The sequence below is a fragment of the Danio aesculapii genome, chromosome 19 (genome assembly GCF_903798145.1).
Source record: "Danio aesculapii chromosome 19, fDanAes4.1, whole genome shotgun sequence".
Classification (NCBI taxonomy): domain Eukaryota; kingdom Metazoa; phylum Chordata; class Actinopteri; order Cypriniformes; family Danionidae; genus Danio; species Danio aesculapii.
The window spans coordinates 1,878,389-1,902,618 of NC_079453.1; the positions used below are offsets into that span (position 1 = coordinate 1,878,389).

The following is a 24,230-nucleotide window of genomic DNA, read 5'->3' on the forward strand; positions in this document are numbered from 1 at the left end:
TTCAAGTGCACTTCTGCTTTACAACAGTCCTCATTGAGCTCTACTTGCCGTCCCTATCCATGATACTCGTTCACCATTGTTGAGATACAGTTTCTTTTGGCTGAACTTCCAGACCTTGTTGCATTAGTGTTATATTACTGGAGAGTGGTCTTGGTCTTGGGATTGACTCCATTTGTAATCTGTTTTACCTCAGTCTCAGAGTAAGAGGACTTGGGATTGTATTTAAAGACCAGTCACGACCACAGCTTTAAAGAAAATCACCACATGGCTGGTGCATCTCCAGATTTATTTCCAGCATCATTACTGTGATTGGATGTAAAACTTCCAGTTTCAAATGCAGTCAGTTCTTGTTTATATCACGTGTTGTTGTTGTTGTTGTTAACCAGTAAGTCTATAGGGTGGATTTGTGTAGAGTAGAGCAGATTTGGGTCTAGAGTATATTTTTGTAGAGTGGATTTGTGTAACATAGCGGAGTATTGAGTATATTAGTATAGATTTGTGTAGAGTTAAGAGTAGTTGTGTAGAATAGATTAAAGTAGTGTAGAGTATTAAATATTTGCATAGAGTAGTGTAGTTCAGATTTGTGTAGAGTAATATAGTGTAGATTTGAGCATGTTTGAGAGTAGAGTAGTAAGTAGAGTTTATAAGAGAGTAATGAGTAAAAAATACTAGAAAGTATTGTAGAGTACACTATAGAGTAGGGTGGGGTAGAGTGTGGTAGAGTATACTAGAGAGTAGGGAAGGGTAGGGTGGAGTAGTTCAGGGTAGAGTATAATATGGTAGGATAAAGAAGAGTAGAGCAGGGTAGGGAAGAGTATACTGTAGGGTAGATTAGGGTATGGTCGAGTATACTCGAGAGTAGGGTAGAGTATGGTAGAGTATACTAGAGAGTAGGGAAGGGTAGAGTAGAAGAGGTTAGGATAGAGAAGAGTAGAGCAGGGTAGGGTAGAGTAGAGTTTACTTTAGGGTAGTGTATACTAGAGAGTAGGGTAGGGTAGAGTTGGGTAGATTAGGGCAGAGTATACTAGAGAGTAGGGTGGGGTAGAGTGTGGTAGAGTATACTAGAGAGTAGGGAAGGGTAGGGTGGAGTAGTGTAGGGTAGAGTAGAATATGGTAGGATAGAGAAGAGTAGAGCAGGGTAGGGTAGAGTATACTGTAGGGTAGATTAGGGTAGGGTCGAGTATACTAGAGAGTAGGGTAGAGTATGGTAGAGTATACTAGAGTATGGAAGGGTAGAGTAGAATAGGGTAGGATAGAGAAGAGTAGAGCAGGGTAGGATAGAGTAGAGTTTACTTTAGGGTAGTGTATACTAGAGAGTAGGGTAGGGTAGAGTTGGGTAGATTAGGGCAGAGTATACTAGAGAGTAAGGAAGGGTAGGGTTGAGTAGGGTAGAGTAGAATAATGTAGGATAGAGACGAGTAGAGCAGGGTAGGGTACAGTAGAGTGTACTGTAGGGTATGGTAGATTAGGGTAGGGTAGAGTATACTAGAGAGTATGGTAGAGTATTCTGTAGAGTATAGTATGCTGTAGAAAGGGGTAGGCAAGAGTAGGGTAGAGAGTAGAGTATACTAGAAAGTTGGGTAGGGTAGAGTAGTGTAGGGTAGAGTAGAATAGGGTAGGATAGAGTAGAGCAGGGTAGGGTAGAGTATACTGTAGGGTAGGGTAGATTAGAGTAGGGTAGAGTATACTAGAGGGTAGGGTAGAGTATACTAGAAAGTAGGAAAGGGTGGGGTAGAGTAAGGTAGGGTGGGGTAAAGTATACTAGATAGTAGGGTAGGTTGGGGTAGAGCATACTAGAGACTAGGGTAGAGTATAGTATACTGTAGAGAAGGGTAGGATAGAATATGGTGGAGAATATAGTATACTAGAGAGTTGGGTAGGGTAGAGTATACTAGAGTAGGGAAGGGTAGTGTAGGGTAGAGTAGAATAGGGTAGGATAGAGTAGAATTGAGCATATTAGTTGGGTAGATTAAAGTACACTGTAGGGTAAGGTAGGGTAGATTAGAGTAGAGCAGGGTAGGGTAGAGTATACTGGAGGGTAGGGTAGAGTATACCAGAGAGTAGAGTAGGGTAGGGTAGAGTATACTAGAGAGTAGGGTAGGGTGGGGTAGAGTAAGGTAGGGTAGGGTAGAGTATACTAGATAGTGGGGTAGGGTGGGTATAGTAGGGTATAATAGAGAGTAGGGTAGAGCAGGGTAGGATAGAGTAAGGTAGCGTACACTAGAGAGTACAGTAGAGTGGAGTAGGATAGAATAGAGTATACTGTAGAGAAGGGTAGGGTCGAGTATACTAGAGAGTACAGTAGAGTAGGGTAGAGAAGAGTATACTGTAGAGCAGGGTTGGGTGTAGAGTATACTAGAGAAGGGTAGGGTGGGGTTGAGTAGGGTAGGATAGATTAGGGTAGAGTATACTAGAGAGTACAGTAGAGTAGGGTAAGGTAGAGTAAAGTAGAGTATCAGTCTCTGTACACCTGACTCACAGACAGCTCCTGTTTCCTGGCATTTCTGTGGCTTTTGTCCATTTCTAGACAGTTTCACCTTCCTCTTCCTCTTCCTGTCACTCTCACTCCAGATTTCTCTCATTGCTCTCAGGCTTCAGTCAGAGTGTGTTGGCGGAGCTGCTTGTTTTCACAGGATCAGGCTGTTGTACTGGTTACAGTGGTGATGACTGAATAATGGCGCTCTTTTCTTTTTTTCATATGTTTCTTCTGTCTTAGAGTTCAAGACCAATGTGGCCAGTGACCCTGAATGACCCCCCCCCCCTTTCTCTCTCTCTCTCTCTCTCTCTCTCTCTCTCTCTCTCTCTCTCTCTCTCTCTCTCTCTCTCTCTCTCTCTCTCTCTCTCTCTGTTTGTGTGTTTGTGTGTGTACGCACCTGCAGATATAGTATTTCATGTCTGAGCACCTGATACCCACCTATTACCTATTATGCTTCCCCAACCCCCCCTTTTCTGAAACACAAGTGTATCAAAAATTATGTATTGATTCATTCATATACTCTGATTTTTACATTGATTATTTGCATTTATTTAAATGTGTTTTACTATACTACATACAGTTGGAGTCAGAATTATTAGCCCCCCTGTATATTTTTCCCCCAGAAAAGCAGATTTCTTCAACCCATTTCTAATCATAATAGTTTTAATAACTCATCTCTAATAACTGATTTATTTGATCTTTGTCATGGTGACAGTAAATAATATTTGACTAGATATTCTTCAAGACACTAGTATTCAGCTTAAAGTGACATTTAAAGGCTTAACTAGGTTAATTAGGGTAAAGTTAGGGTAATTAGGCAAGTCATTGTATATTGTTTGTTGTTGCTGAAGGGGCTAATATTATTGACCTTAAAATGGTTTAAAACTGCTTTTATTCTAGCCGAAATAAAACAAATAAGACTTTCTCCAGAAGAAAAAATATTATAGGAAATACTGTGAAAATTTCCTGAATCCGTTAAACATCATTTGGGAAATAAAAGTAAATAAAACAAGAGGGCGAATAATTCTGTATACAGTTAAAGTCAGAATTATTTTAATTGATTTTGAATTGATTTATTTTTTTAAATATCTCCCAAACTTTTCTTTAGGACTACACCACTGGTCTACAGAACAAACCAGTGTTATACTATAACTTGCCTAATTCCCCTAACCTGCCTAGTTAACCTAATTAACCTAGTTAAGCCTTTAAATGTCACTTTAAGCTGTATAGAAGTGTCTTGAAGAATATCTAGTCTAATATTATTTACTGTCATCATGACAAAGAGAAAATAAATCCGTTATTAGAGATGAGTTATTAAAACTATTATGAGCAGAAATGTGTTGGAGAAATCTGCTCTCCGTTAAACAGAAATTGGGGAAAAATAAACACAGGGGGCTAATAAATCAGGGGGGTTAATAATTCTGACCTCATCTGTATACATACCAACTGTGTATTTATAAATTTTTTACATTTATTAGCTATAAAATTAAGGATAAATATGAATAAATGCATAGAAATATCACTTAAATGCACATTATTATTTTCAAATATTTACTGTACTTGTAGAAAATAGTAAGCCAGTCAGTGTGTGACTTTTTTTTTAATCCTCCATTGGTCGTGTGTATTTTAGTGAATGAATTGCAGGTCAGAGGTCAAAGTTATTTTCATTTACTCCAAGCTCAGACGTCCTGGAACAAAAATCCCTAGTGTGTGTTATTTTTGTGTGTGCTGTCTGTTGGTGTTTGTTTCTCAGACAGTCTGGATTTACAGTAGTGAACGTGTGTGTGTGTGTGTGTGTGTGTTTCTGTCTTCTAGAAAACACTTCCTCTAGTTTGACTCATTCTGCTCTCAGTATTGTTCACCGTTTTTGTCCTGCTGGGAAACAAAAATCTCTCCTGCGATTATTTACCGAAATCTCTGCAGCTTCCTGTTTGGATGTTTACTCCGCGTGCTTGTCCAGGAACAAATAACCCGCGCACAAACCCACTCACATCTTTTGTTTGCGGCACGTCTCTGTGTTTGTGTGTTTTAACTGTGGTTTGAGCACAAAGACTTAAAATGTGAAAAAGGGGGCAGGAGAAGGCGGAGGAAGAGGAAGTGTGGTGGCAGAGAGGTGAAGCGATGAGAACAGATCTGATAAGCATGTGTGTGTTTGTAGTGTGTGTGTTTTCCACGTCACTGGTCCAGCAGCAGGTGCAGTGGCAGATCTCCAGAGCCGTTCTGACCGCATCCGTGAGAACTAGCTGCACTTGATCTCCACTCTGTTCTGCACTGAATTGCATTGAAGTGAATTGACAGATTTAGCAATTATACCAGCGGTGTTTTGAATGTAAGAATGCGTCTAGAAGGATGTGTCGTCTGTAGTATGTTTAGTATACTGCATGCCAGTCTGTGAATAACATAAATGAATGTCTGTATGTGCATTTATATATGTGTCCACATACACGTATTTTGGCATATTTTAATTATTGCATAATATTGGGTGTATTATATATACACTACTTGACAAAAGTCTTGTCGTTGATCTCAAATAGTAACAACAAATAGTAACTTGACTTGATGAATCATCTGTTGATCTGCATCCCAATCATCACAAACACTGCAGAAGACCTACTGGAACCAGCATGGAGCCAAGATTCTCGCAGTGATCAGTCAAGTTTGGTGAAGGAAAAATCATGGTTTGGGGTTACATTCAGTATGGGGGTGTGCGAGAGATCTGCAGAGTGGATGATCAACATCAACAGCCTGAGGTATCAAGACATTTGTGCTGCCCATTACATTACAAACCACAGGAGAGGGCAAATCTCCAGCAGGATAGCGCTCCTTCTCACACTTCAGCCTCCACATCAAAGCTCCTGAAAGCAAGGAAGGTCAAGGTGCTTCAGGATTAGCCAGCCCAGTCACCAGACATCAACATTATTGTCCTCTAGAGGACTTTGCCTTTCATATAAGCCACTTCTGAAACCAAATCAGCAACTAGAAGTTAAGTTATTATACACACACACACACACACACACACACATATATATATATATATATATATATATATATATATATATATATATATATATATATATATATATATATATATTAGTGGTGGGCTGTTATCGGCGTTAACGCGAGACTCTTATCGCGCATATAAGAAAAAATATCGCAGTTAATCTATTCTCAAAGTTGGGTTGGGAGCTGGGTCTATTCTACGCCAGCTATGATGACTTTCACCTTGATATTTTAGCGTGGATGTATACCTGACCGTTGAGCCGTCTGACAAAAAAGTGCCCTTCTGAATCAAACCAGCAGGATGCCTGACTTTAACTGCAGTTCGTCAGTTTCACTTTAACTCATGAACATTTCATTCATGCCCCCGTGACAAACTGGGCTATTAGACACAAATAAGGAGTAAGGACTGCTGAGAGTGTTATAGAATTTAATAACGCTCGCCAAGTGGAAAGAAAAAATCGTCCGCATTTTGCGATATGTGTGTGCGTGAGTGCGTGTTTGTGTGTGTGGTCCTTTACTGACAGTCGTATGTGTGTGGATCTTGTGGGAAAATATGGCAAAAAGTCTTACATGACGGTAATAGTTTGATTGCGATGTTTCCTTCAGTAATGCCACTAATATCTGCAGACTCCACATGTCTTAATTCCAGTTCTGTTTAGTTCAGTTATGACCCAGTTATGATCGAATTAAGATTATCAGAAATGGCTGTTTGGAGCTTATGTAGGCCTACAGGTCAACATTCATGTGTAACTGAATAAACAGTTAATAAACACATGCACATCTTATTGAACATCATTTATTTTCATCACCAATTATCACAGTAGAACGGTTTCTCAAAGACTTACTTTTAGTCAATATTTGGGTAGCACACATATTCTGAATGCCTTTGACAGAACTCAAATAAGACATTTTAATCTTGATTATTTCCAAGATTAGAGTGAGATTAATCTAGATTTTAAGAATTAATTTATGGCCACCTATAATATATATGTGAAACTGACCAATTTAGTGTTGGGGTTTTCATGGCTCTCAGGATGATAATGCACCAATATACACAGCCAGACTGGTGTACGAGTAGTTTGAACATGACGGTGAAGTTGAACATCTCCCATGGCCTGCACACTGCCCATATCCAAATATTATTGAGCACTTTGGGAGGAGCGAGTCAGGAAAATCAGGTGTTTTAGTTCTGTAGTCCAACCCCTGTATAAATACAGCTTTATAGGATCAGGTTAGGTTAGGATGTTAAAATATAATGTTAGTTAATTTTAGAGTCTGCCAGCATCTGTGCTGTGGAAATAACCTGAGTGTGTTGCATAATTTCAGGAATGTTCTGTTCTGAACACACTCTTCAGTGCTCCTCGCGTTACATCACTGAGTCTCTCTCCTCTCGCTCTCTCACTTCATTCACATTCTCTCTTTCTTTCAGTCTCACTCTCTCTCTCTCCTTTTAAGTATATCTCATTTTCTCAGTCTCTCTCTCTCTTTCATTCACTCTCTCGCTCTCTCTCTCTCTCTCTGTTATTTCTGTTGTGATGATGATTCTCTGTCATCTATGTGTGTGTTCTGATGGTGTGGTTATGATCATGAAGGTTTATGACAGACAGCTGGTGTGTGCGTGTGTGCGTGTGTGTGTGTGTGTGTGTGTGTGTGTGTGTGTGTGTGTGTGTGTGTGTGTGTGTGTGTGTGTGTGTGTGTGTGTGTGTGTGTGTGTGTGTTTATTCTGCTCTATAACAGCCTCACAGAACAAACACACACACGCAGGATGAGTCTCTCTCCGTCTGCAGTTTGACTCTTTCACTGCTGGATTCTGACATCACACACACTCTTTAAGAGGATCTCTGTGCGCTTCTGCTGCGTTTGCTTTAACAGTGTTTTAAACACCATCATCTTCTGCAAGGACGTACTGTTTTAAAGCTTCATTAGCAGATTTCTGACTTGCTTTCTAAAGGTGGGCGGCTTTATTACTGCAGTTGTACAGTAATTATGTGCTTCTGCAGACAGCCCAATCTTCTTAGATCATTTTAATGATTGTCAATATGATTTTAAGGCGTGGTGGTGCAGTCGCCTCACAGCAAGAAGGTCACTGGTTCGAGCTTCTGCTGGGTCACTTGATATTATTGTGTGGAGTTTGCATGTTCTCCCCGTGTTGGTGTGGGTTTCCTCTGGGTGCACCTATTTCCCCCACAGTCCAAACACATGTGCTATAGGGGAATTGATGAACTAAATTGTCCATAGTGTATGTGTGTGAATGAGTGTGTATGAATGTTTCCCAGTGATTGGTTGCAGCTGGAAGGGCATCCACTGTGTAAAACATATGCTGGATAAATTGGCGGTTCATTCCGCTGTGGCCACCTCAGATTAAAAAAGGGACTAAGCCGAAAAGAAAATGAATGAATATGATTTTATTTTTGTATTTTCTTTGTTTGTGTATTTACTTGGTGTTCTGTTCTGAAAGTTTATTATATTCCTTATTATCAAAAATAAAAGAATTAATATATAAATTATTTTAATATAATTATTTTTTAAAATAATTAAATCATTTTTATTATATAATGTAATTTTCCCTTTACCCACATTTTCTATCAGCACTCTCCTGTTTTTATTTTATTTACATCTGTATTAATACTCTCACATTCACTCATTCATTTTCCTTCAGCCCAGCCGGGACTCGAACCAGTGAGCTTCTTGCTGTGTGACCACAGTGCTAACCACTGAGACACCGTGCCACCCCTGTTCTCAAAAATAAAATCATTAATTATTTTAATGTAGTAGTTTTTAAAATAATTCAATAATATGTACATCTTCTATCAGCACTCCTGTTTTTATGTCTTTACATCTGTCTTTATACTCACAATTGTTTCTAAATTGTATTTAACCCTTCTATAAGACAATCTTTTTAATCATTTAATCAATTAATTTTTTTATAAAGATTGTTTTTCTGACCACAGAAACTAACATTTTTCCTCTAGTGCTTCAGATGAATAAACTAATTTAAATATAATTATAAAATCCTTAGCATTAACATCAGCTTGTGCAATAATGTATACAGTGGAGGAAATAAGTATTGAACACGTCAGCATTTTTCACAGAAAACATATCTAAAGGTGCCATTGACTTGAAATGTTCATCAGATGTTGGTAACAACCAAAGAAATCCATATATGCAAATAAACAAAACCAATTAGTTTACAAATGAAGTTCTGTGTAGTAAAATGAAATGACGCAGGAAAAAAGTATTGAACACCTGAAGACAGGAAGGTGTAGAAAGGCAGTGAACGCCCAGACAGCAGCTGAAATCTCTCAGTAGTTCTTCAGCAACCCTCTGCCCTTCCTCAGTGTAAATGAATATCAGCTGCTTCAGTTCAACATCTACATTAGCAGGAGGATGAAGATGAAACCAATTCAGCAAGACAATGATCCAAAACATGGACCAAGGAGACTCTCAAATGCTTTCAGAGAAAGAAAATCAAGCTGTAGAATGGCCCAGCCAATCACCTGACTTAAATCCAATAGAAAATACAGAATAAAGCTCAGATTTGATAGATAAGACCCACAGAACCATCAAGATTTTGACACTCTGATGAAGTCTGTGAGAAACTCACACCTGAGCGATGCATGAGGCTTCATTCTCCATATGAGAGGCGTCTTTAAGCTGACAGCACCAAAAAAAAGCCTTTAATATTGTGGGAATATAAATTTATATAATCTAGTTTTAAATGAACAATAATCTACATATAACTGAAAAGTTATATTCTTTGGTTTTTGATTACATAATTTCATTAACAGCCCAGCCATGAGGGACATTTACCTTTGTCTTTCTGACTACAGGCTAAGCCAGAGTACTGCAAATGCTAACGACTGCCTTTGTCTTTGGGTGATGCTTTCATGCTACAGAAACCATTTTGTTGATTAACTTGTGTGGTCAGTAGCTGGGCCAGTTTTTACACCTATATGCCACTTTACCCCGCTGACTCTAAAACTGAATTTGCATGCTTTGTTTATCCATCTCCCCTCTTCCTAAGACAATATAGACAGGACATCTTTGTCTTAATTCAGACTTGTGATAAAACTCGCAGACTGCAGACCTCCAATAGGCTCTGCAGACACATGGACTTCTCGAAGACGCTGTTTGACTGCAGATTAACCAACACATCTCAATAAAGGAATTCTGCTTGTTTCGAGTCTCCTGGACTGGGTTCTCTTCTATATTCACTCATTTATTTATTTTTTACAACAATATAAAGTATTAAACCCATTTCAGTAGTTCAGCACTCTTATTCTGTCATTCCACACATAACTCATTTTTCAGATTGTCTTTGTTTTGTTATATGTTTGTATTGTTTGTTTGTTTTTCTAGTTTAATTTCATGTCAACAGCTCCTTTAAAAATATAATTCCCTGGAAAAAAATCCCAATGTGTTCAGAATATTAAAAAGTAGCAGTGATGCCAGTTAATAGGGGAAATGCGTGACATTTCTGGCACATGCATGTACGTTTTGAAGAGTGCTTTCTTCTTGAGTAATAAACTGGTCTTTTTATTCGGGAAAGTGTGTGTAAATGAGCACACACACTCTGATCTGAGCAGAGTGATGGTGTGTTTGTCCAGGATAGATGGCCGTTTGCCAGGCTTTTAGAGGATTAGTTTCCTCATAATGTTCTCTGCGGTACAGCCTGAGTGTGTTTGAGTTATTATGAGTGTGCTACTCTTACACACCGCTTATGATCCGGGGGAATTATTGAATCTGGTCATGAGATGGTTTTGAGTGCCAGATGTGACAGAAGTCGACTGTCCTGACACCAAACGCCCCCAAAAATGCCCCAATCAGGGTCAAAATGGTCAATCAGACTGCACTACGGCAGATAAGAGCTCATATAAAGAAGACAAAATGTAATTGAAATGTATTTAAGTTTAAATTGAAGCTACTGTATATGTATTTTAATCATATGTAATGTTTCATCTATTTGAATCAACACAAACAAATCGTTACCTTAGAATTATAAGGTTCTGTCTGACATTTTTGTCAAAATTGAGATATTCACATATTCTTAATAATTGACAACTTATTTACATTATGGGATGTTTTTTTTATAAGTTGTTTACATTTATGTAAACAAGGGCCGGTGTCCCTGCAGGGTTTAGCTCCGACTTGTCTTAACACACCTGCCTGTGTGTTTCAAGTATACCTGGTAAGAGCTTGATTAGCTTGTTCAGGTGTGTTTGATTAGGGTTGGAGCTAAAATCTGCAGGACACCGGCCCTCCAGGAACAGGTTTGGTGACCCCTGCTCTAAATATTTTTAAAGAATTTAAATGATGACCAACACCTTGTATGCACTTCTGTCAGTTTATAATTTATATTTTGCAAGTACATTTTATATTATTATTAATTAATTTTTTTTTTTTATTATTTTATTGTTAATTTATATTTAGTTTTTTTTACTTTTTATTTGTTTTTCACTTTATTATTTCTTTATATTATTTCTTTATTTATTTTAAAATAAGTTTATCACTTTATTTATGTAGTTTTATCGTATTTTTGTTTTATAGAAATAAGAAGCAGACCAGAGAAATCCTTGTCTCTATTTTCACCATTTATTTCAAAATCTAGAGTTTGCCAGAGTCTTTTTGAGAGTAAATATTAAATTTTTTGCGTTACTCACAAATGAAACATTATATTAGTCAGTTTCTATTAAAGCCCTGTAATCCGAATACCTAGAAAATGTATATGCAATTGAAAGAAATTCATCTTGGCACTTTTCAAGCAAGCTGGAGATGTGATATTTTATTGCGGATGTTGCCTGATAATGTTTAATACATTAGGATTATTATTGATCTGACTAAATATGAATGTTTTCCTGATATTTCAATGAGTAAACTTCTCTAAATGGGTTTTAATGGCTCTATTATGATGTTACAGTCATGCTGTTTTCTGAAAGCAGTAGTCATGATGATAATGACGTGCGTGTGCAGGGGCAGACTTAACCAATAAGCAAGGTACATGACCGCTTAGTGCCCCCAAGATACAGGGCCCCCAATTAACACCTATACATTTCTATAACTTATTAAACACTGTTCTATCATATTTAGTTTGAGTATTTCATACAGAATTTGTTACATTTATTTCAGAAAAGAAGAAAGTTAAAATCAATCAATTAATAAAATAAAATAAATAATTACATTTTATTTAAATAAAAAAAAAATAAAATGAATAATAAATTTTAGATAAATAATTATAATAAATACTAATAAATAAATAAAAATAAAATAAAATGAATAATGAATTTTAGATAAATAATTATAATAAATACTAATAAATAAATAAAAATAAAATAAAATGAATAATGAATTTTAGATAAATAATTATAATAAATACTAATAAATAAATAAAAATAAAATAAAATGAATAATAAATTTTAGATAAATAATTATAATAAATACTAATAAATACATAAAAATAAAATAAAATGAATAATAAATTTTAGATAAATAATTATAATAAATACTAATAAATACATAAAAATAAAATAAAATTAATAATACATTTTAGATAAATAATTATAATAAAGACTAATAAATAAATACAAATAAAATAAATTATTTGATAAAAATAAAATAAATAATAAAAATAAATTAAATTAATTAATTAATTAAAATAAAATTCAATAAAAATACAGTGTGCATGTTAGGGCTGATTGGCCACATGGCAGGATTGCTTAGGGGCCTCAAATGACTAAATCCAGCCCTGTTTGTGTGTGTGTGTGTGTGTGTGTGTGTGTGTGTGTGTGTGTGTGTGTGTGTGTGTGTGTGTGTGTTCCACAGGTCTCCCTGAGCAGTACTACAGTCTGACCTGGTTCCTGAGCCCCATCCTTGGCCTGATCTTCACTCCTCTGATCGGCTCAGCCAGTGACCGCTGTACGCTGCGCTGGGGCCGCAGGAGACCCTTCATCCTGGCCCTGTGTGTGGGTGTGCTGCTGGGTGTCGCTCTCTTCCTCAACGGCTCACTCATAGGTCAGTCTGACGTATTAGAGTGGATGTGTTCACCTGTCTGAGTAGGTGTAGTTAACTGTCAGAATAGGAGTGGTCAACTGTCAGAATGGGTGTGGTCATCTATCTAAAGGGGTGTGGTCTTCTGTCATAGTGGGTTTATGTAATGTAAACTCCTTTGTAAGGTACAAGATTCTGAACTTCAACATCAACATGAAATCAGGAAAGCAATGTATGATCTTAAAGGGTCACGAAACACCATGACACATTTTTTAAGAAAAATGTAATGATAGATGATAATAAATTAGTATTTTAAAAATAGGTATCTCTTCAATATTTCTTTATTCAATTTTATTTATTTTTATTTTATATATATATATATATATTATTTTATTTATGTGTGTGTGTGTGTGTGTGTGTGTGTGTGTGTGTGTGTGTGTGTGTGTGTGTGTGTGTTTGCATGAACTCTGTTAGTCTCCATGACATGGGAAAAGACTAGGAACCAGTTCACAGGGAACTGTTTCCTGTTGTGCCTTTTTTACCTTTCATTGCCTATCTGGAACAACTTCCTGTCTCCACGGCCAGCTCAGCTCACTGCGCAGCCACTCTATTGTGAGGATGAAGAGTAATCCTGGCTGAGTCCGTTTACACACTCTCTGTCTGCAGTTTTACCCACAAAATATCACAACAGGGTTAAAAATACAGTAATACAGCTATAATTCTAGAATTATAAAAACATATTATTATTTTGTCTACCATAGTTTAATTGTGGACAGTTAATATGTATCCCTGCTGTTTGTGCTTATTTATTCTGTGTTAAGAACCTGAATATTTGATTAAAGATGTCTTATTTACACTTTTATTTTTATTTTTGTTACAAAAATACTATTATTTCATTCATTTATTTTATTTTCGGCTTAGTCCCTTTATTAATCAGGGGTCGCCACAGTGGAATGAACCGCCAACTTATCCAGCATATGTTTAATGCAACAGATGCCCTTCCAGTTGCAACCCATCACTGGAAAACATCCACACACACTCATTCACACACATACACTACGGCCAATTTAGCTTATTTAATTCCCCTATAGCGTGCAGAACATGCAAACTCCACACAGAAACACCAACTGTCCTAGCCAAGGCTCGAACCAGTGACCTTCTTTCTGTGAGACTATTGTGCTACCCACTGCACCACTGTGATTCATTTACATAATTAATTTTTAATTTATTTATTTTATTTTTTATAAAAAAAATTTTTGTTTTATATATTTTTCTTTTACTTTTTCTTATTTTTTTTTATTTTCTTTTTTCTTATTTATTTTTCTTATTATTATTATTAGTAGTAGTAGTAGTATTGTTATTGATATTATTTTATTATTTATTTCATTTCATTTTTATTTTATTTAATAGTATTTTTATTTATTTTTTATTGTTTTATTTTTATGGATTTTATTTTATTTGTAAAAAAAGTTTTAATTTTATTTAATTTATTTTTTCTTTTACTTATTTATTTAATTACTATTATTTTATTTTATTAACTTATTTTGTTTATTTGTATTGTTTTTATTTAACTTTCTTTTTTATAATAAATTTTTTTTTATTATTATTGTTATCTTAGTTTATTTAATTTTATCTTATTTATTTTTAATAATTTTTATTTTTTATTTGATTTTTTTATCATTATTTTTTATTTTATTTTATTATGATGTACAACTGTGTGTGTTTTTGTTGTCGAGCCAGTTTTACAACAATGAGGAAATCTTCATGAAAGAGTTCATTGATTCAGCATAAGGCGTTTGGCACACTGAAGTTTTATATTTCAGAATATGGGTTATTGAGGGGATGGTGAACCGTAGAAAACAGCAGAGCTTTAATAAAGCACAAACTGAAGGTGTGAGCTCAGACTGTGACACACACACACACACACGCATGCTGAAAAATAAGCTGAAGAATCAATATATACATGTTTACTCTCTCACACACACAGATGTGAAATGGTGAATGTATGACAATAGAGCAGATGAAGGTCACACACAGAGACTTGAACAACTAGTGTTTGAATTACCAGAGGGCGGTTTGTGTGTGTATATGTATATATGTATATATGTGTATATTTATATATATATGTATGTATGCATGTATGTATGTATGTATGTGTATATGTATGTGTGTGTGTGTGTGTATTTATATGTGTGTGTGTGTGTATATATATATATATATATATATATATATATATATATATATGTAGGTGTATGTATTTGTGTCTGTGTTTGTATGCATATTTATGTGTGTGTGTATTCATATGTACATGTATGTATGTGGATGCATGTCTGTGTATATGCTTGTGCGTGTGTGTGTCCATGCTGAATGTCTGTATGAATTATCGATGAACAGTAAATTTGCTCATGACCCGTAAGAGCTGACATATATAGTTTGTGGATGTGGCGTATAATCAGTAAAATGTGCCAGGGAGGTGGGGGTAAAGTATGATCAGAATATCAGCTTGTGTAATAATTATGAAAGGGTTGTAATCTGTTGTTAGTGTTTATGTAGTTGGTTCAGACAATTCAGACTTGTTTAATTGTAGAAAGCCTTGAAAGATCTTCCATCGTATAAAAATATCAGTGCATTAATTGTTTTAAATCTGCAAATAAAAATTTTCTTAAAGAATGTTTTAAAAGTTAACTTCCATTGCTCCTATTGCTTGCTTGTTGGTTGTTTATTTATTTATTTATTTATTTTCCAATTTGTTTATGCATTTTAATTTTTCTATTTATTTAATTATTTTTCTATTTAATTATTTTGTAATTATATTTATTTGTTTATTTATTTACATTTATTTATTAATTTTCTATTTATTTATTTATTTTATATTTTTCAGTTTATTTATTTATTTATTTATTTATTTAGTAATTATATTTATTTGATTATTTATTTTTCTATTTATTTATATATTTCTAATTCTGTTTATTTGTTTTATTTATTTATTTATTTTTCTATTTATTTATTTTTATTTATTTATTTTTCTATTTATTTATATATTTCTAATTCTGTTTATTTGTTTTATTTATTTATTTATTTTTCTATTTATTTATTTTTATTTATTTATTTTTCTATTTATTTTTATTTATTTTTATTTATTTATTTTTCTATTTATTTATATATTTCTATTTCTATTTATTTGTTTTATTTTTATTTATTTGATATTTTCTATTAGATTTATTTATTTGATATTTTAATTTAATTTACTTTGTTTTGCTTTCAGTCACTTTATTAGTTCAGCTTAAACTTTAATTTATTTCAGTTGTTTAAATGTTTTCAAAAAGTTGCAATTGTGTTTTTTTGGTGTTGGTTAATAATAACACAACTAATATATATATATTCCCAAAATCAGAGAGGAATAATAGCTGGATAACACTCATGTAGAAGTGCATAAACCTAACCGTAAGCGTATCCCTTAATTCTGATTGGAATGTTGTCCCAAGATCAACACAGATGTTAATCCAGGATCATGTCCTACTTGGTGAAACCATCTTGGGGTTTAATGATGCCCCTAAAGTGGCATTATAATAATAAAATGAATGAAGACTTTAGCGTGTGCATGTCTTCAGATCAGTCAAAAAAAACCTCTGGACTGATATTTTGATACTGTCTGTGTGTGTGTGTGTGTCAGGTCTTGCGATCGGAGACGTCCCGAATAACCAGCCAATTGGGATTGTGATGACTGTGTTAGGGGTGGTGGTGCTGGACTTTTGTGCGGATGCGACCGAGGGTCCGATCCGAGCGTATCTGCTGGACGTGGCGGACACCGAAGAGCAGGACATGGCCCTCAATATACATGCGTTCTCTGCAGGTACACACAGCACTGTGTCTTGTTTATAGTCCAAATATCTAAAAATATTTAAATCAAGCAGCATTTTTTAGACAAGCCAAAAATATAGTCCAGTTTTCAGAAATAATTTGACTGTCATCTAGTGTCTGAATAATGCGTAGGTTAGTGTATACTCCATCAGCTGTTTCAGTCAGCTTTGTGTTTTTGGCTGTTTGGCGCCATCTAGTGTCTGAATAATGCGCAGGTTAGTGTATACTCCATCAGCTGTTTCTGTCAGCTTTGTGTTTTTGACCGTTTGGTGCCATCTAGTGTCTGAATGATGTGCAGGTTAGTGTATACTCCATCAGCTGTTTCTGTCAGCTTTGCGTTTTTGACTGTTTGGCGCCATCTAGTGTCTGAATAATGTGAAGGTTAGTGTATCCTCCATCAGCTGTTTTAGTTCCTGTCAGCTTTGCTTTTAAATAAAGAATTATTATGGCACAGAACAATGTTTTATATCTAATTATTATGTTTTGTTTCAAGTACCCCTGTAATGTATGGCCTAAAGTACATCCAAGAGGTTGTTATCACAGTATAAACCCTTCAACAACAGTGCTCCGCTTCACATCAGGCTGCCAATAAACTTGTTAGGTTTTATTCTGCAAGAACATCCTCCTGCTTCATCATAAAGCCTGACTGTTTTTTTTTTCTATTTTTCAGGGCTGGGAGGAGCAGTCGGCTACGCTCTCGGCGGCCTCGACTGGACTCACACTTTCCTAGGACGAACCTTTAAATCTCAAGAGCAGATTCTGTTCCTGTTCGCATCGGTGCTGTTCACTGTTTCCGTCGCCCTTCATCTATTCAGCATCGAAGAGCAGCAGTTCAGCCCACAGCAGGAGCGTCTGGACGAAGACGCGGACACAGAATCCAGTGTTAAAACTGCGCCGCATCAACCGCTCGACATGATCCACGAAGACGAACCCTACGACTACTACGACTGCGAGCGCCGCTCTGAACGAGACCTCGATATGGACTTTCTGGATGTGGAAATCGTGCGCAGCAAAAGCGACTCCGTTTTAGCTATGGCCGACGCTACTTTAGATCATCACGATATGTTGTTTCTACGCGAGATTGAGCCGTCGATATTTCAAGATCGCGTCTCGTCCTATCACGGATCTCCACCGCGACGCAGCAGCAGTACAGGGAGCCAGGAGTTTCTCCGCGGGAAGTTTTGCAGATTATCAGCGTTTCTGCAACAAGTGGAACGTGACGGTGAAGAAGCGCTGCTTAATAATCAACTCAACGAATGTAAAGCTGCTAACGGACATCAGGTTGATATTAACGGACACGTGGATGCTGGTTTAAAAGAGTCCAGTGCTAATGCATCCATACGCCGCAGACGACACACCTTTTACCGTCAGTCGTCATGCACTTTTTCCTATTACGGACGTGTGGGATCTCATCGCTACCGCTACCGGCGCGCAAACGCAGCATTTCTCATCAAACCATCGAGAAGTATGAATGATATTTACGAGCTGGAGAAAAGGCAGAAGCAGAGGAACGGACAGAGGATTCGACATCAGAGCGGGAACACGAACTCTAGTGGAGATACAGAGAGCGAGGAGGGGGAAGCTGAAACTACCGTTCGTCTGCTGTGGATGTCGATGCTGAAGATGCCCAAAGAGCTGTTTAGGCTGTGCGTGTGTCATCTCGTCACCTGGTTCTCCATCATCGCTGAGGCCGTGTTTTATACCGACTTTATGGGGCAGGTCATCTATGAGGGAGACCCTACTGTAAGACACATTGCTTTTGTATTATTTTTTATTTAATAATGCATTTCATTTGTAAATTCAAAGTGCAAATGTAATTTAGATATTTATGTATTTAGTTAGGTAGGTAGGTAGATAGGTAGGTAGGTAGGTAGGTAGGTAGTTAGATAGGTAGGTAGTTAGTTGTTTATTTGTTTGTAATGCCCTTTTCCTAAACCCAGAGTGCGGATTTAATTAATTTCATTTCATTAAGGTATTTTATTTATTTATCTATTTTTTAATTTAGTATTTTATCGTAACACACATTTCTTAAACCCAGGGTGCTAATTTAATTAACTTGATTACGTTTAGCGATGCATTTTATTAATTTAATTGAGGTATTTTAGTAATTAATGTATTATTATTATTATTATTATTATTATTATTATTATTATTATTATTATTATTATTATTATTATTATTATGACTTAATAGTTTTTTGTTATGCACTTGTTTTAAACTCAGGGTGCTAATTTAATTTAATGTATGCATTTTATTTTATTTTAAAATATATATCATTATTTATCACAATGCACTTCTCTTAAACCCAGGGTGATCATTTTTATTTTATTTTATTTTATTTTAAATTGTAATGCACACTTTTCTTAAATCAAGGGTGCTAATTTAATGTAATTACATTTAATGTATTATATATATATATATATATATATATATATATATATATATATATATATATATATATATATATATATATATATATATATATATATATATATGAAATAAAAACATGTGCTGTACAGTTTTTACAGTGAATCTCTCTCGGTGTGTGTGTGTGTGTGTGTGTGTGTGTGTGTAGGCTCCACTGAACTCCACTGCTCTTCATAACTATCATCGAGGGGTTCAGATGGGCTGTTGGGGTCTGGTGATTTACGCTGCTACCGCCGCCATCTGCTCAGGTATGTTCTACCTGTAATTTAGGTATTTTATTTTTTATGATGCCATTTTTCTAAACCCATGGTGCTAATTAAATTTTATTAAATGTTATAAAATTATATATTTATTTATTTATTTATTATGCACTTTTCTTAAATCCAGGGTAGAGTTATAATGCATTTATAAAGCCAGGGTTTATTTGATTTAATTTAGGTTTTTTATTTACATTTTTAATATTTTATTAGGATTTTTTTTGTAATGCACTTTTCTTAAACCCAGGATGCTAATTTGATTTAATTTAGAATATTAAGAACAGATTTATTCAGTCCCTTCAGATCCAGTGTTTATTATAATTACTAATTTAATTTAATTTAATTTAATTTAATTTAATTTGGGTCATTTAATTCAGGTATATTATGTATTAATATTATATATTATATATTTTTGTAATGCCCTTTTCTTAAACCCAGGGTGCCAATTTAATTTAATCTAATTTAGATCATTTAACTTATGTATTTTATTCAGATCAGTTTTTAATCAGTCCCTTTGGATCCTGTCCAGTTCTTGAGGTGTATTTGTTTTCTGTTGTACACACACACACACACACAGCTCTCCTGCAGAAATACCTGGACAACTTTGACCTGAGCATTAAGGTGATCTACATCCTGGGCACGCTGGGTTTCTCCATCGGGACGGCTGTCATGTCCATCTTCCCCAATGTGTACGTGTCGATGGTGATGATCAGCAGCATGGGCATCATCTCCATGAGCATCTCCTACTGCCCGTACGCTCTGCTGGGACAGTACCACGACAACAAAGAGGTCAGAGACTCTAATCCGCATAATCCCACTGTCAGGATAATCTGAGGGTCACGTCTCAAACGCAGACGGACGGACATTACTGAGCTTTACAACTGTATAATGCAGGAGCACCAGTTTACTGATTTTAGTTCTTTAATGTGGTTTTATTTGTGATCAGCAGTGGTTTAAAATGGAGAGAGAGAAAAAAATTATATATAATTATTATTTTTTCTCCATTTTATACCACTGCTGATCACAAATAAAACCACGTTAAAGAACTAAAATCAGTAAACTGGTGCTCCTAGGAAACCCACGCAAACACAGGGAGAACATGCAAACTCTACACAGAAAGACCCGGGCTCAAACCAGCGACCTTCTTGCTGTGAGGCGATTGTGCTACCTACTGCATCACCGTATATATATTTATTTATTTATTTATTTATTTGTTTGTTTGTTTGTTTGTTTATTTATTTTTAATTTTTCTTTTTTTACATTATATTGCACACAAGCACACTGAATCTGTGATGCTGTCTAATTTATTTTATTTTATTGTTTTATTTAGCAAAAATAAATAAATATATATTTTAATTAAATAAATATTTAATTTAAAATGTTCTAAAATGTAAATATATATATATATATATATATATATATTTACTTAAAAATATATAATTTTTATTTAAAATATTTTAAATATATTTACATTGATTTTATTGTGTATTTTCATTAATTATATTGTACATTTGCCTAGAAAGTACTGTTCCAAGGTATAATTAAATTAAATTTAAAAATAAATAGGGTGGCGCAGTGGGTAGCACTGTTGCCTCACAGCAAGAAGGTTGCTGATTCGAGCCTCGGCTGGGTCAGTTGGTGTTTCTGTGTGGAGTTTGCATGTTCTCCCCGTCTTGGCGTTGGTGCTCCGGTGTTCCCCACAGTCCAAACACATGCGCTATAGGGGAATTGTGTAATCTAAATTGGCCGTAGTGTATGACTGTGAATGAGTGTGTCCCAGTGTTGGGTTGCAGCTGGAAGAGCATCCGCTGTGTAACTGTGCGTTCACACCGAAAGCGATGAGAGCGTCCAAGGTTGCTCTGGCGACAACGCTGTCTGGTTTCAGCTCCGGCGGCGAGAGTGTCAGTATTCGCTACATTGATCTTATATTTAAAGGGGCCGTTGCAGCATATCAGTTACGTTCCTACATAAAACATGCTTTCTATTGTGAAAATGTTGCGCATTTCTTATCAAATTCATTTAACAACGGAAGATTGAGTTGCGTGTGGTGTGGCTTTGCTCCACTTAATTATCCAATGTGTCCACATGTCTGAAATATCCTGAAGCAGCAATACTGTTTTGACTGTCGCATGAGATTCCCGCGTTTTTAAAGATAAATATATACAACATTAATGCACATCAGTAACTCGCCAGTAACTTATTTAATATGTGTTACTGTTAGAAAACATTGTAAATAATTGGAAATCCGGAAACCGCAATAATCAAACCCTTGGGAACAACTGTGGTCGGAATCAAAGTTCACAGGTCTGTGTTCTCTGAACTCCTCTCAAGCGGTGGACTTCTTCATTCTGATTGCTTGCCGCCGAACTGCGTCATAGCTCATTACCATAAAGTTGACTTGATTTCAACTCTCCTCGACGCCCACACCAGCGAAGACGCGCCACGCTGCTCCTCACCGCCGGCTCTCATTGAAAACGAATGACTTCCGGCTACTTTGACGCTCTTGCTGCTTTCGATGTAAACGTACGGTAAAACCATATGCGGAATAAGTTGACGGTTCATTCCGCTGTGGCGACCCCTGATTAATAAAGGGAGTACGCCAAAAATAAATAAATGAATAAAAATAAATAGAATACTGAATTATTAATATATCCTATACTATTCATCTGATACAAGGAAATAAAAAAGTCTGTCCTACATGTGCTCATACAGAAGTAGCGCTGCTGCAAATTAAAATAACTTCAAATAAATTATATCACATTGTTTTATTATTTATAATAATAATAATAATAAATGATGAAATTATGAGTGGGGGAAGGACGGAACATGAGATTGACAGGTGGATTGGTGCAGCGGCAGCAGTAATGCGGTCGATGTATCGATCCGTTGTGGTAGAAGGAGCAGAGCCAAAAGGCAAAGCTCTCGATTTACCGATCAATCTACGTTCCTACTCTCACCTATGGTCATGAGCTTTGGGTCATGACTGAAAGGACAAGATTTCGGATACAAGCAGCTGAAATGAGTTTTCTTAGCAGGGTGGCAGAGCGCACACTTATAGATAGGGTGAGGAGCTCTGTCACCTGGGGGGAGCTTGGAGTAGAGCCGCTGCTCCTCCACATCGAGAGAAGTCAGCTGAGGTGGCTCTGGTATCTGTTTCGGATGCCTCCTGGACGCCTACCTTTTAATTTAAATTATCTTTTAGGTAGAATTTATCCAATTATGTATACATTCATGCCATAACAGACTGAGTAATTGTTACTGAGTGCTATTTTCTCTACCGTCTCGTGTTTCTGTGTTCCTGCAGTATGTCCAGCACAGTCCCGGCAGCTCCAAGCGTGGTTTCGGCATCGACTGCGCCATCCTGTCCTGCCAGGTCTACATCTCGCAGATCCTGGTGGCGTCTGCGCTGGGCTCGGTGGTGGAGGCGGTGGGCTCGGTGCGGGTCATCCCCATGGTGGCATCCGGGGGGTCATTTCTGGGCTTCCTGGCCTCCTGCTTTCTGGTCATTTACCCGGGGTCCCATCAGTCGGAGTCGGACGGGGCCAAGAGCGAACACACCAAAGCATTAACATCTAACGGCAGCAGCGCGGAGAAGCCCAGTTTCCTCAAACTCAATCGCAAAGGCACCGCGACCACCACCTGCAAAGTGGAGTGCGAATCCACGCTGTGAATGAATGTGCCAGAATTCCCGGGTTCATCCGGGTTTGGGCTGCGGGCGGGTCTCAGGGCTGCGTCTCAGGACTGCACTGTTTAGGAGAGACTACATGCACTTCTTCTTCCCTTGCACACTTCCATTCTCAACATGTGTGATGTACAGTAGTGATGGGTCGTTCTTAAAAGATTCGTTCATTTTGAATGATTCGTTTATTTTGAACGATTGATTCATTTTTAATGAATCGTAAGCATGACTCGAGAACAATGAGTCCACTCAGGGAATGATTCACTCATTCACGGAGATGATCAGTTCTTTTTTTGAGTCTTTTATCGGGTTTGAGTCATTTGTTCATCATGTGAAAGACACACAGTAAGCAAATCATATTCAATCAGAGCCTGAAAAAGATTCGTTTAGTTTTTTCAGAGTCATTTATCAGGTTTGAGTCATTCATTCATTATGAGAAAGGCACACTGTAATCCAAACATTTGCAGTCAGAGCTGGAAAAAGATTCGATTTGTTCATTTTTTCCCCCGAGTCATTTATCAGGTTTGAGTCATTCGTTCATTATGAGAAAGGCACACTGTAATCCAAACATTTGCAGTCAGAGCTGGAAAAAGCAAAGCATCCGACCGCGGCAGCGCAGAGAAGCTCAGTTTCCACAAATTTAACTGAAAAGTGGGGTGCGAATCCTCGCTATGAACAAATGTCCCAGAATTCCTGGGTTCATTCGGGTTCGGGCTGCAGGCGGGTTTTAGGACTGCGTCTCAGAACTGAACTTTTTAGGAGAGAAATATGAGGACGGGTGTCTCTCGCCCTCCACCACATGCACTTCTTCTTCCCTTGCACACTTCCATTCTCCACAAGTCTGATGTTCAGTAGTGATGAGCTGATCTTGAAACCATTCATTCATTTTGAATGATTTATTTATTTGAACGATTGATTCATTCTGAACAAACTATGACTCGGGAATGATGAGTCCTCTCAGGGAGTGATTCATTCATTCGCGGAGAAGATTAGTTCTTTTTTCTAGTCTTGATCAGGTTTGAGTCTTTCGTTCATCACATGAAAAACAGAATCATTTGCAGTTAGAGCTGGAAAAAGATTCAATTGTTTCATTTTTTAACCTATTGGTTACAGGTGTAATAATGAATCCTTAATGTGACTTGGGAATGAGGAGTCCTCACAGGGAGTGAAACAATCATATGCAGTCAGAGCCAGAAAAAGATTTGATCAGTTCATTTCTCGAGTCTTTTATCTGGTTCGAGTTTTTCGTTCATTATCAGAAAGACACACAGTAAGCTCATCATATGCAGTCAGAACCGGAAAAAGATTAGATTTGTTTATTTTTGAATCTTTTATTGGTGTTTTAAGTCATTTGTTCATCACACGAAAAACAGAAGCCAGACTCTGAAAAAAGATTTGATCCATTCATTCAACATTTAAATTATATTTTGGCAAATTGAACCAATGACTCGAAAGAGACTCAAAGGTCTGAGTTGGTAAAATGATCTGAACTTCCCATCACTAATGTAAAGAGGCTTACAGAAGTTAAAAGGGGATAGTTCACTCA

General features: G+C 36.4%; 1 protein-coding gene across 1 annotated transcript in view; it reads left to right on the forward strand.

Annotated features, from left to right (window-relative positions):
* The window catches only part of LOC130247145 (solute carrier family 45 member 4), a 78,989-nt gene extending 55,755 nt beyond the window's left edge, over positions 1-23,234 (forward strand). Inside the window, exons 4-9 of the mRNA XM_056480342.1 lie at positions 12,296-12,484; positions 16,134-16,313; positions 16,992-18,064; positions 18,897-18,996; positions 19,583-19,794; positions 22,310-23,234. Coding sequence (XP_056336317.1) covers positions 12,296-12,484; positions 16,134-16,313; positions 16,992-18,064; positions 18,897-18,996; positions 19,583-19,794; positions 22,310-22,675 — 2,120 coding nt within the window. The 3' untranslated portion in view covers positions 22,676-23,234. The remainder of the gene's footprint in view (positions 1-12,295; positions 12,485-16,133; positions 16,314-16,991; positions 18,065-18,896; positions 18,997-19,582; positions 19,795-22,309) is intronic.
* The last annotated feature ends 996 nt before the right edge of the window (positions 23,235-24,230 follow it).